Source organism: Schistocerca piceifrons, chromosome 4, assembly GCF_021461385.2.
Source record: "Schistocerca piceifrons isolate TAMUIC-IGC-003096 chromosome 4, iqSchPice1.1, whole genome shotgun sequence".
Lineage (NCBI taxonomy): Eukaryota > Metazoa > Arthropoda > Insecta > Orthoptera > Acrididae > Schistocerca > Schistocerca piceifrons.
Window position 1 is genome coordinate 795,371,986 of NC_060141.1, and position 14,128 is coordinate 795,386,113.

The 14,128-nt window shown below is 39.9% G+C and overlaps 1 protein-coding gene across 2 annotated transcripts in view; it reads right to left on the reverse strand.

Moving 5' to 3' along the window:
* Positions 1-505: 505 nt before the first annotated feature.
* Positions 506-14,128, reverse strand: part of LOC124796297 — a 182,803-nt gene continuing 169,180 nt past the window's right edge. For both annotated transcript variants that reach the window (XM_047260417.1, XM_047260418.1), the window contains exons 7-8: positions 5,971-6,123; positions 506-606 (exon numbers count right to left, since the gene is read on the reverse strand). In XM_047260417.1, coding sequence (XP_047116373.1) covers positions 590-606; positions 5,971-6,123 — 170 coding nt within the window. In that variant the 3' untranslated portion in view covers positions 506-589. The remainder of the gene's footprint in view (positions 607-5,970; positions 6,124-14,128) is intronic.

Below are 14,128 nucleotides of genomic sequence, written 5' to 3' on the forward strand. Positions count from 1 at the left end.
AAAGTCTATATTAAAGTCACCACATATAATCATATCCTGTTTCCATCGACTTCTTTTGGATAGGAACAAGTCCATTTGTAACAGAAAATCATTAATACTACTGGAGGGGGGGGGAATGTTAAATTGTAGCTACAATTAGATTTAGATCTGTAAGCTTTATGGCTGCACATTCAAAGATCTCGTCTGTTCCTATTTCCTTTAGGGTAGGAAGTGGGCTATATTCAATGTGTTGTTTGATGAAGATGGCAACCTCACCATGTCCATCATTTGATCTGCAGAAGTGTTAGCACAATTTGAAGTTTGATAGTGAGATTAACTTAACCACATCAGTGCAGAGCCAGTGCTCTGCTAGGCATACTACTGAGATATCACTGAGTTCACTGGTCAGCAAAATGCTTAAGTCATCAGTTTTGTCCCTCAAGGATTGGACATTGTGATAATAGATTTTCAGGTCTGAGTGGGGTTTACTCAGGGGCCTCGAAGTCATATTTACTGTGTCACTGACCTTTAGTTTAAATTGTGTTGTATTCCAGGTATGTTGACTTCTGAGCAGTTGCGCTGGTTTTGTTGTTCGTCCTTGGCAGCCGACTCATCTTCCAGGTGGGCCTGAAAAGTATCCACATGCACTTCACACTGTTGAGGCATCACATTGACGTTTTGGAGGGATATCTCGATAATATTCACCATCACATTATCGATCCTTTCAGGTTCTTGACCTTTTTGTGGGGTCAGGGGGTTTGTGTTTTGTCTCTGTGACTTCGTGACCTATTTGTCTACTGTAGTTTGCACAGTATGGCCACTATTACTCTTTTTATTTCCCATCTTGTTTGTCTTTATCCAATTGCTTATTAGCGTCTGTTTATGGTTTCTGACTTGGCACAGGAAGTGGTAACTGACCCACAACACAAAAGTTTTAAAAAATTGCATATAAACAGACAGAAAGACTCATTATTGTACAATAATGTGATTGCAGAAAAATTTCTGGAAGCAGTTACTTCCATAGAATATCTAGGAATGTGCGCACGGAGTGATTTTTAAGTGGTACAACAACATAAACCTAATCACAGGAAAGGCAGATGCAAGACTGAGGTTCATTGCAACAATCCTCAGGATATATATATATATATATTCCATCAATAAAGAGGTTTGTTTACAAGACACTCATTTGACCAATATTTGAATAATACTCATCAGTATGGAATACATGCCAGACAGTATGGAAAGAGGAAATAGAAAACATACAAGGAAGAACAGCAGTTTCAGTTACAAGTTCATTTCATAAGTGTGAAACTGTCACAGAGATACTCAGCCAACTCCAGTGGTAAATGCTGCAAGAGAGGCATTCTGCATTACTGTGTGGTTTACTGTTAAAAGTTCCATGGGTGTACATTTATGGAAGAGTCAACCAATATACTGCTTCCTCCTACGTACATCTCACAAAAACAGCATCAAAATAAAATCAGAGAGACTTCAGCCAACGTGGAGGCTCACCAGCAATCATTCTTCCCATGAACCATTTGTGACTGGAATGAGAAAAGGGGGAAGTGACACTGGTACACCAAGTACAAGCCATAACACATGGCAAGATCACTTGTAGAGTACAGATGTTGACGCACATGTAGAATTGGTGCTGCTTACTTTTAAAATTATTTTTTACAGAATGATGAAGCAATTCTCAGTGCATTGTTAGTGCTACCTACAACTATGTCTCATAAAAGAAAGCTAACTATCCACTCTGAGCATGGACATATGTTACAAAACATAATTCTGCATCATGCCCTTCCCTGGTGACACTAGCTTCATCCTGCCCTGCACCCCCATTTAAAATACATGGTGTCCCATTTATCTTTACCACCCTAAATAATTGTTTGTCCAGATGCAAATTACAAAATGTTTCAAGCAAACGTTCTTTAGCCATCAGGGGGACATCAATCAGCATGATTGCCTTCATTGTAGCTTTGTTTTTTACAAAGATACATACAGCGGTATGACTTTTTTAAATGACAGCCTGTATTTTTTATTTGGTAATTAATTTCCTCTCCTAAAGACCTCTTCAAAAATGTATCACAGTGTACCATTCACTGAAGCACTTATTAATTACATAACACAACAGTGACTTTGAGCCCATGGTCATAAACTCCTCCACTTACTGTAGTTCCTTCTCTAGATTGTCGCACAGATGACAAAATGGTATATATCGAAATTGATGATAGAAGGATAGAAAAACAATTAAAATTGCTCAAAAGATGAAAGGCCACTGGAACTGATGGGATACCAGTTTGATTTTACACAGGGTACGTGAGGAACTTGCCCCCCTTCTCGCAGCGGTGTACCGTAGGTCTCTAGAAGAGCGTAGTGTTCCAAAAGATTGGAAAAGGGCACAGCACATCCTCGTTATTAAGAAGGGACATCGAATAGATGTGCTGAACTATAGACCTATATCTCTAACGTCGATCAGTTGTAGAATTTTGGAACACGTATTATGTTCAAGTATAAAAACTTTTCTGGAGACTAGAAATCTACTCTGTAGGAATCAGCAAGGGTTTTGAAAAAGACAATTTTGTGAAACCCAGCTCGCGCTATTTGTCCAAGAGACTCACAGGACCATAGACACGGGTTCCCAGGTAGATGCCATGCTTATTGACTTCTGCAAGGCGTTTGATACAGTTCCCCACAGTTGTTTAGTGAACAAAGTAAGAGCATATGGATTATCAGACCTATTGTGCGATTGGGTTTGAAGAGTTCCTAGATAACAGAACGCAGCATGTCATTCTCAGTGGAGAGAAGTCTTCCGAAGTAAGAGTGATTTCAGGTGTGCCGGAGGGGAGTGTCATAGGACCGATGCTATCCACAATATATATAAATGACCTTGTGGATAACATCTGAAGTTCACTGAGGTTTTTTGCGGATGATGCTGTAGTATATTGAGAGGTTGTAACAATGGAAAATTGTACTGAAATGCAGGAGGATCTGCAACGAATTGACGCATGGTGCAGGAATGGCAATTGAATCTCAATGTAGACAATTGTAATGTGCTGCATATACATAGAAAGAAAGATCCTTTATCATTTAGCTACAATATAGCAGGTCAGCAACTGGAAGCAGTTAATTCCATAAATTATCTCGGAGTAGGCATTAGGAGTGATTTAAAATGGAATGACCATATAAAATTAATCGTCGGTAAAGCAGATGTCAGACTAAGATTCATTGGAAGAATCCTAAGGAAATGCAGTCTAAAAACAAAGGAAGTAGGTTACAGTACACTTGTTCACCCACTGCTTGAATACTGCTCAGCAGTGTGGGATCCGTACCAGATAGGGTTGATAGAAGAGAGAGAGAAGATCCAACGGAGAGCAGCGTGCTTCATTACAGGATCATTTAGTAATCGCGAAACCATTACGGAGATGATAGATAAACTCCAGGGGAAGACTGCAAGAGAGACACTCAGTAGCTCAGTACGGGCTTTTGTCAAAGTTTCGAGAACATACCTTCACCGAAGAGTCAAGCAGTATATATATCTCGTGAAGAGACCATGAGGATAAAATCAGAGAGATTAGAGCCCACACAGAGGCATACCGACAATCTTTCTTTCCACGAACAATATGAGACTGGAATAGAAGGGAGAACTGATAGAGGTACTCCAGGTACCCTCCGCCACACACCGTCAGGTAGCTTGTGGAGTATGGATGTAGATGTAGATAACAAATGAAAACCAAGTAAAAACATAACACAAAATTGACTTTGACTCCCCTGTACCATTGCCCAGGAGTAGAACATTCAAAGATGCTCAAAGTGGTGACCCTGGACACCGATACACTGGTGCACTCGTTGAATGGATGAATTATGTACCGCTTCCTGTGTTGCCTGCTGAAGAAAATTACAAGCAAGCACGATACGTTCCTGTATGTCCTCTCGAGTTGTTGGAATATCGTGCTAGACAATGTCTTCAATGCATCCCCAAAGAAAAAGTCTGAAGGATTTAAATCAGGAGACGTAGCAGGCCACGTAACTGTTCCTCCTCGACCAATCCATCTGGAAGGCCAATAATTGTAGTACCAAGCATCCCACACCAGATGTTAACTTTCCACTGACACTGATATTCCACCTGTCTAAGCCATTGTTGGTTGTCACTGGACCAATAATGCATGTTACTTGTATTTACCTGACCTTTGTTTGAGAAGGAACATTCATCAGTTAACAGAACATTGGAGAAGTAGTTTGGGTTGGCGAGGATTTGCTGCTGTGCCCACTGATAGAACTGTACACAATTCTGGAAATCATTCCCATGCAAGTCTTGGTGTAGGTGGACATGGTAAGGATGGAACCAGTGACATGTAAGAATTCCATGTACACTGGTTTTAGGAATGCCAATCTCATGTCCAAGCTGTTGTGTGCTCACATGTGGATGGATTCATAGCAATGGAAGCGAGAACAGTAACTTCGGTAGCTTCATCAGTGCGAGTGCTACTACAATTGCATTGTCATGTGTTGAAACTTCCCGCTTCCTGAAGTGTCGTAACAACATGAGAAAACGTCCCTCGGAAAGGTGGGTTCTTATCAGGATATTGCTCTCTGTACAGTTCCGCTGCCTGCTTAGCATTTCGCCTACCTTCAACAACAACAGTGAAAGAAACATTATGTTGATGCAGTTTGTAGGAAGGACAGCCTTTACTGTAGGCCTACTCTACACAACAGTATTTCAAAGGAGTAAACTGTTGTACTAAATGTACCCGTACATAAGAAAACAGTATTGTAATTACTGTTCTGTTAACTTACATTCCCAGCTAGATGAGTAGCATTTCTACCTTCATTTCATTGGTGTACATTCTACTCACATAACTACATAACTCTTCAACTGATGATGGTTGACGGAATGACGGGTGTGACTTCTACTTATGTTTACATTTGTCTTCTGTCAACGTCAGTGCGTGGACATGTTCCATTACCCTGAGGACTTGCACTAAGCGCTGGAGCGTCAACATCAGTATTGTGTTATGTAATTAATAAGTGCTTCAGTGAATGGTACACTGTGATACATTTTGGAGTAGGTCTTTAGGAGAGGGGGAAAAAAATACAGGGTGCCATTTAAAAGAGTCATACAGCTGTTCATATCTTTGTAAAAAAAATAAAGCTACAACGAAGGTAATCATCTGATTGCTGTCCCCCTGATGGCTAAAGAACATTTGCTTGAAACATTTTGTAATTTGCATCTGGACAAACAGTTATTTAGGGTGGTCAAGATAAACAGGACACCCCGTATACCAAGTTGAAGTGCATTCACAGTACATAGGCCACTGTTTCACTTGACTGCTTAATGCCCTACTTTTGAGTGGCGGAAACTGGAAAACTTTAGGCTGCCAATACCTTGTTTACGAACACTTCCATTAATGATGATGATAATAATAATAATACTGTGTTGGCTCTACAGCAGAGTAGTAGCTGTTAAATACTTACTGTTGTGTTGTGCTGTCAATTAGTTCATTTGTTATTGTGAAGTGAATAATGAAGCAATGTCTGACCTACAGCAGACACTATTTAAACCTTGGAGAAGGCATTTTCACAAGATATTTAAGCATATCTGATGTACATATGTCAGTTTTACTGTCAAAGATGCACGGTAGAAAGGATGTGTGTAGTTGGTGAACTACATTACGAAAATGATGTTTATTCATTTGTTACACATGCTGTAAGCACCACCACACTGTTACACATGTTAATGCTAGTATTTGGAGAAAAAAGTAATTATTGGTAACTTAGGTAACCAGTATTATAGTCTCAGAAAATAGTGATAACAGCAATCATCTGCTAATAATAATTTAGTTTTGTGTGCGAAACACGAATGAATCCTTTCGTATTTAACCCTCAGAAAATTGAACTTTAGCCCTCAGGGGATAACTACACCCAGGTTGGGAACCACTGCTTTACAGGATACAAAGGTAGAAATATTCACTTACTGTCCATGATACATACCTTTATGACTATGTGTTCTCTCTGCATTTGCATTTAACACCGTTCTTGTAATACCACTTAAAGGAGTAAGACTTCTGTTTAATGGTATATCCTCAAATGGTGTTAACTGCCAATTTCTGCTGGCACTCTGATCATTTCCATTCCTCGTAACAGCTAAAAAGGAAACAGCCTTAGTGTAGTACAATAAACATTTTGAGACAAACACCATCTTCTATATTTCAAGAAGATTGTGTCCCATTGCTCTTAAATATTTGAGAAAAGTCATACTTCAGAACCACTAGTAGCAGCTTATGAACTAAATTTTATCAAACACCAGTTTCAATAAAGCAGTCATCATCAACAGGTACCATAAAATTATTTACGCCAGCAAGCATGACAATGTTCTTACTGTGGCATCAAAAATAAAAGACCACCATGCCTCATGGAAACTGCCATAAATAGAAAAATGCAAGCATATAGTCAACAGTAAAATTCAGTGGTATAGTTAAATAACCTTTTGTACACAATGTCATATTCATGTTACCACTAAATCTTCCTGGGTGCAGTACAATCTGTATAGTGATGATTATCTGATTCAAGTATACAACTGGTTTCTGTACAAAACTGCATACTGATCAGTATACAGCCTGTCATCCATGAAAAAGACAGAACCTGAGAATATCAATATGTAAGAGACTATTTGATTATACCAACACATTTTACTGTTGACTTTATTTGTGTATTTTACTACTTTACTTCAATTTCAGTGACTCAGGAGTCTTCTTTTATTTCACTTTTGGCACCACAATAAGAATGATGCCATACCAGCTAATTAAACCAATTTTACTGTAACTGATGATGATCTCTTGACCAACACTGACAGTTAATAGAGATTTATTTCATCAGCACATCTTGGCAGTTCTGAAATATGAATATTTTTAACTATACTCACTGCAAAATTCACATAACACCTAATCTTTCTGTTTTAAAACACAAGACGTTATTCTGTACCAAGTTTACCACTTGTTCTCAATATTTAAATATTTACGATATTTGATCTATTTCTATATTTTATCTGTTTCATTCCTGCTTCTACATCTACATTTACATCTACATCTATACTCTGCAAACCACCATGAGGCACATGGCACAGAGTAAGTCCCATTGTATCAGATATTAAAGTTTCTTCCTGTTCCATTCACATGTGGAGTGTGGGATTAGATGAGATTAGATTCAGTCTTCGTTCCATAGACCCAAAAAATGAGATGATTTTCATGGGTGTGGAACATATCAGAAAATATAACATAAAACATCTGAATATAACATTTACTACCTTGATCATTTGTCCGGAGATTGTCGAAATAGCTACATGCAATGCGGTAAACGGGAACAGCTAATATTTACAGAATTAACAAGCTGTCAGAATGAAACATTATTATGCACTATTAATAAATTTATCATACACAAAATATCTAATCTTGACTGTTGTGACCAAGTGCTGTCAAAACAGAAATGTAACAGATAGTTTTACTCAAGCTGGCTTAACAGTCTCTGTTAAGGCATTCATCTATAGAGTAGAAGGAGTTGCCTATCAAAAAGTCTTTCAAACTCTGTTTAAACCGTGCTTTATCTGAATCCAAGTTTTTAATGGTTGCTGGCAATTTATTGAAAATGTGTGTTCCTGAATATTGGACCCCTTTTTGGACCAAGGTAAGTCATTTTATATCTTTATGTAGACTGTTCTTATTTCTAGTACTGATAGTATGTATTGAGCTGTTGATTGGAAATAGAGATGTATTACTTGCAACAAATTTAATTGAGGAATAAATATACTGAGAAGCAGTAGTGCACCAGCCAGGTTAGCCAAGAGCACTAATGCGCTGCTTCCTGGAGTCAGGTAGGCACGCTGGCCCCGGATCGAATCCGCCTGACTGATTAACGATGAGGGCTGGTGCGCCGGCCAGCATAGATGTGGTTTTAAGGCGGTTTTCCACATCCCACTAGGTCAATACTGGGCTGATCCCTACGTCCCACCTCAGTTACAAGACTCACAGACATTTTAAAACGTTTGCACTCTTTCATGGCTTACACTAGATGCATACAGATGGGGCACACTTAATCCTGTCCCAGGGGTACGGGGTGGCAACATGGAAAAGCATCTGACCACCCTCTCATACTAGCATTGCCAAATCCATAGTAACAAGTCCGACCCCACGTTGCAGTGGGACAAAGGCTGAAGAAAAGAAGAATACTGAGAAACAGTGGTTAGAATACAAAGTTCCATGAACAGGTTTCTACATGATGTTCTAGAATTTACACCACAAATGATTCTTATCACACACTTTTGCACACTAAAAACTTTTGCTCAGTTTGATGAGTTGCCCCAGAATATGATCCCATATGACATAATAGAATGAAAGCAAGAAAAAATGCAAGTTTTTTATATTTATATCTCCTACATCTAACATCGTTCTCACGGCAAATATAGACTTGTTTAGGTGCTTAAGCAATTCTCTGGTATGCCCTTCCCAACTGAATTTATTACTGAGTTGTAATCCCAGAAATTTAACACTGTCAAAGTCTTCGATCTGCATGTCTTCATATGTTACACACATGCTGGAAGGAAATCTCTTACAGGTTCTGAACTGCATATAGTGGGTCTTCTCAAAGTTTAATGACGGTGAATTAGCTTTAAACCACTTATTAATGTCAGTGAAGATTTGATTAACAGCTATTTCTAAATCTGTACATGACTGGCTACTTATTGCAATGTTTGTATCGTCTGCAAACAAAACAAACTCAGCATCTGGCAATGTAACATTTCGCAGCACTGCCAGTGACACCAAATATTCTACTTTACTTAACAGAATGCTGTGGCTCATACAGTCAAAGGCTTTTGACAGGTCACAGAAAATGCCAGTAGCCTGTAATTTATTATGTAATGGATTAAGTACATTCTCACTGTAAGTGTAAATAGCTTTCTCTATATCAGAACCTTTAAGAAATACAAACTATGACTTGGACAATGTATTATTTGCAGTCAGATGCTTAAGGAGACACTTGAACACAACATTTTCAAATATTTTTGAGAAAACCAGCAAAAGTGAAACTGGTCGATAGTTTTATGGTATCTCTTTATCTCCTTTCTTGTAAAGAGGCTTAATTTCAGCATATTGAAGCCAGTCTGGAAATGTTCCGCTGAATAGAGATTGATTACACAAATAACTTAAGACAGAACTCAACTCGTATGAGCATTCTTTGATTAATTTCATTGATATGTTATCATACCCATTGGAATACCTAAAATTTAAGGATTTTATGATAAAGGCTACTTCTTTTGGAGATGTGTGTGTTGTTTCCATTTTACTGAAGTTATTTTTAAAGAATGATTGTCTGAATGCCTCTGTGCATGCAGTAATTATTCTATCTTTTCCTCATGATCCCTATATGAGTGGTATGTAAGGGGTTGTAGTATATCCCTACAGTTATCAATTAAATACGGTTCTTGAAACTTTGTCCATAGACTATCTCTGGAGGGTTTACATCTGTCTTCAACAGTTTGCCAGTTCCATTGCTTCAGGATCTGTGATACACTCTCCTATGGATTAAACAAATCTGTAACCATTCGTGATGCCCTTCTCTGTATACGTTCAATATCCCCTATTAGTCCTATCTGGTACGGCTTCACAGACTTCAGCAATTCCTAGAACTGGTTGCACAAGTGATTTGTAAGCAATCTCTTTTTCAGACTGATTGCACTTCCCCAGTATTCTACCAATTAACTGAAGACTACCACCTGCTTCACCCACAACTGAACCTATGTGATCATCTCATTTCATAACCTTACGAAGTGTTACACCCAGGTATTTGTACGAGTTGGCTGATTCCAACGGTGACTCATTGCTTTGTTTAGTGCAAAATTTACATTTCTTATCAAGATCTGACTGAATATTTATGCAGCTGTGCTCAGATAGTACTTCATTACAGGTAATTGTATCATCTGCAGAAAGTCTGCTAATACTACCCACATCAAAAAAAGTTTTGCATCAACTCAGTTCCGAGAGTTCCAGAACCTGTACAGAAAATTGGAGCAGAGATCAACATAAACATCATTTCCGCCCTTTTTATTGCTCTTGAAAACCACACATTGCATGTTGTACCACCATACAGCAAGACCTTCAGAGGTGGTGGTCCGTACCGGTACCTCTACTACCTGGTAGCACGTCCTCTTGCATTGACACCTGCCTCAAGATGACTGGGTGTTTGTGTTGTCCTCATCATTTCATCATCATTCGTGAAAGTGGGGAGATTGGGCTGAGCAAAGATTAGGAATTTGTACGTGCACTGATAACTGCGCAGTTGAGTGCCCCACAAACCAATCATCATCATCATCATCATCATCTTGAATTGATGCATGACTGAATTCGTCATGGCATACTATCCACAAGTTCATCAAGGCATTGTTGGTCCAGACTGTCCCACTGCTCAACAAAGATTCGGCATAGATCCCTCAGAGTGGTTGGTGGGTCACATCATTCATAAACAGCGCTTTTCAATATATCCCAGGCATGGTCGATAGGGTTCATGTCTGGAGAACATGCTGGCCACTCTAGTCGAGCGATGTTGTTATCGTGAAGGAAGTCATTCACAAGATATGCCTGACCACTACTGGTGTATGTCGGCCCCACATAATGCCACCCCAAAACAGCAGGGAACCTCCACCTTGCTGCACTCACTGGACAGTGTGTCTAAGGCGTTCAGCCTGACTGGGTTGCCTCCAAACACGTCCCCAACAATTGTCTGGTTGAAAGCATATGAGACACTAATCGGTGAAGAGAACGTGATGCCAATCCTGAGCAGTGCATTCGGCATTTTGTTGGGCTCATATGTACCACGGTGCAGGGTGTCGTGGTTGCAAAAATGGACCTCGCCACGGACGTCGGGAGTGAAACGGCACATCAAGCAGCCTATTGCGCACAGTTTGAGTCATAACACAATGACCTGTGGCTGCACAAAAAGCATTATTCAACATCATGGCATTTCTGTCAGGGTTCCTCCGAGCCATAATCAGTAGGTAGCAGTCATCCACTGCAGTAGTAGCCCTTAGGCGACCTGAGCGAGGCATATCATCGACAGTTCCTGTCTCACTGTATCTCCTCCATGTCCGAACAACATCACTTTGGTTCACTCCGAGACGCCTGGTCACTTCCCTGGTTGAGAGCCCTTCCTGGCACAAGGTTACAATGCGGACGCGATCGAACTGCAGTATTGACTGTCTAGGCATGGTTGAACTACAGACAACACGAGCCATGTACCTCCTTTCTGCTGGAATGTCTGGAACTGACTGACTATTGGACCACCTCCATCTAATAGGCACTGCTCATGTTAGGTTGTTTGCATCTTTGGGTGGGTTTAGTGACATCTCTGAACAGTCAAAGTGGCTGTGTCTGAGATACAGTACCCACAGTCAATGTCTACCTGCAGGATTTCTGAGTTCTGAGAACTGGGGTGATGCAAAACTTTTTTTGATGTGTGTATTAATATTATGTGGAAGGTCATTAATATACAACACGAGCAGCAAGGGTCCAAACATACTTCCCTGGGGCACACCTGAAATTACTTATACATCTGACAATGACTCTCCCCCCCAAGATAACATGCTGTATCCTCCCTACCAAAGAGTCCTCCATCCAGTAACAAATTTCACTTCATACCCAATATGATAGCACTTTTGACAATCAGTAAAGGTGTGGTACTGAGTCAAATGCTTTTTGGAAATCAATAAACACTGAATCTCCTTGCTTGGCTTGATCCAAAGTTTTCCTTATGTCATGTGAGAAAAGTGTAAGTTGGGTTTCACATTATCAATGTTTCGGAAATCCATGCTGGTTGGCATTGAATAGGTCATTCTGTTGAAGATACCTCATTATGTTTGAACTCAGAATTTGTTCTACGATTCTATGACAAATCAGTAACAAGGATATTGGACAGTAGTTTTGTGGATCACTTCTACCACCCTTCTTATAGACAAGGATGATTTGTGGCTTTTTCCTAGAACTGGGCAAGGTTTTTTCTTTGAGAGATCTATGACAGATCATAGTTAGTAGAGGGGCTAACTCAGCTGAAAATTCAATACAGAATTTGACAGGAATTCCATCAGAGCCTGGATCTTTGTTCAGTTTCAGTGATTTCAGCTGTTTCTCAACATCACTGACACTAACACTTATTTCACTCATCTTTTCAGTGGTATGAAGGTTAAATTGGGGCAATTCTCCTGGATTTTCCTTTGTAAAGGAACATTTGAAGATGGTAAGTTAAGGATATCAGCTTTTGCTTTACTACCCTTAATTTCAGTTCCTATCTCATTTGCTAGGAATTGGACACTAACTTTGGTGCCAGTAACAGCCTTTATATAGGACCAAAATTTCCTTGGATTTTGTGAAATATCATTTGACAATATCCTGCTACAGTAGTCACGAATTGCTCTCTTGAGAGCCAAACACATTTCATTCAGCATCTCTCTACCTATAGCACTACACTTTGATTTACACCTATTATGCAGTTAGCTCTGTTGCTTTATAAGTTTCTTTACAGTGACTGTATACCACAGAGGTTCCCTCCCAGTATGAACTGTTTTACTGAGTACATTTCCATCCAGAGTGTGGTCAACTACTCTTTTAAACTTGAACCATAGTTCCTCTACATGCTGCTGCCTTTTGATGAAAGTTTAAAATTACTCATATATATATCTAGTTTTAGATGTCCTTTGTACTTTGGTAATCACTGTTGCCACAACTGTGTCATGATCACTGATACCAGTTTTGGTGTGGACATTCTCAAAGAGGTCAGGTCTATTTGTTGCTATTTGATCCAATATATTTCCATCATGAGTGGGTTTCCTAACTATCTGTTCTAGATAGTTTTCAGAGAAGGCATTCACTGGGGTTTCACAGGACATTGTATCATGCCCCCCACTAACAAAACTGTAATTTTATGAATTATTTGTTGGTGATTAAAGTCTCCACCAATGACTACAATATGAATGGGGAACCTATGTGTAAGTGAACTGAGGGTTTCTGTAAAGTCACATCAGAAGAAGAGTATGGTGGGTGGCAGAAGGATCCAATTATCATTTTAGGCCCACCCTTGATACTGTGTCTTGCCCAGAAATGTCATAAGCAGCTTCAATTTCTTTCTCAGTGGATTTGGGTTTCTTGTCCACTGCAACAAATACACCACCTCCATTTTGCATTTGCCTATCCTTTCAATATACACTTATATTATCCCAAAAAATCTCACTGGTATCAATTTCACATTTCAACCAGCTTTCTGTACTTAGTATTATGTGAGCTTCACTGCTTTTTTACGAGGGCTTCAAACTCTAGCACTTAGTTGCAAATGCTTCGGCAGTTCACAATTACGATTTTAATACTCATCTGTGGGAGACATTCCTTTTGATCTTACACTGAAACTTCTGGGTTTCCTACAGCCATTGTTATCTGGATTGCATGGAGAGTTGCCTAAAGTAAAAAAAAAACCTTGTGAGCACCTCACACACAGTCAGCTACCTGAGTAGCAGCTTCTGATGTGTAGTGCACATGTGACCTATTTAGGGGCACCCTACAGTAGTCAACCCTCTGGCAAAATTCCACGAACTCGCAGCCTATCTTGTCTCGGAACTTCCACAGCATCTGTATTTATGGTGATTATCAAACAATGGAAAATTCAAGATGGAGTTACAAAAATTGAAACAGACTTTTGGTCACCACATAGAGGTAGACTGAGTGGCAGAGAGAGAAAGAGAGAGAGAGAGAGAGAGAGTCACTAAAGCCCAGCTGTGACTGCAGTGAGCCACAGTCTCAACAGGGGTGGGTACAGAAGATTATTAGGGTGGGGGGAGGGGGAGGGATAGCAGGGTATGGGTACAGTAAACACTGTAGTCCTGCCTATGGGAAAATGCATGGACATGGTGGGGTCAGGACAGTGGGCTGCTAATTGCAGCATAAGTAGGCTGTGCTGTGGGGGTAAAGGGGGAACAGACAGAAGTAGAGAAGGTGAAAGGGTTATAAGGAAAGAAGCACAAAAAGGGAAAAAGACTATGCAGGTGCCCTGGAGGAGGTGGGGGAAGGGGGAAGATGGTGTGAGTGAGACTGAAGTGGGAGTGAGGAAGGGGACAGAA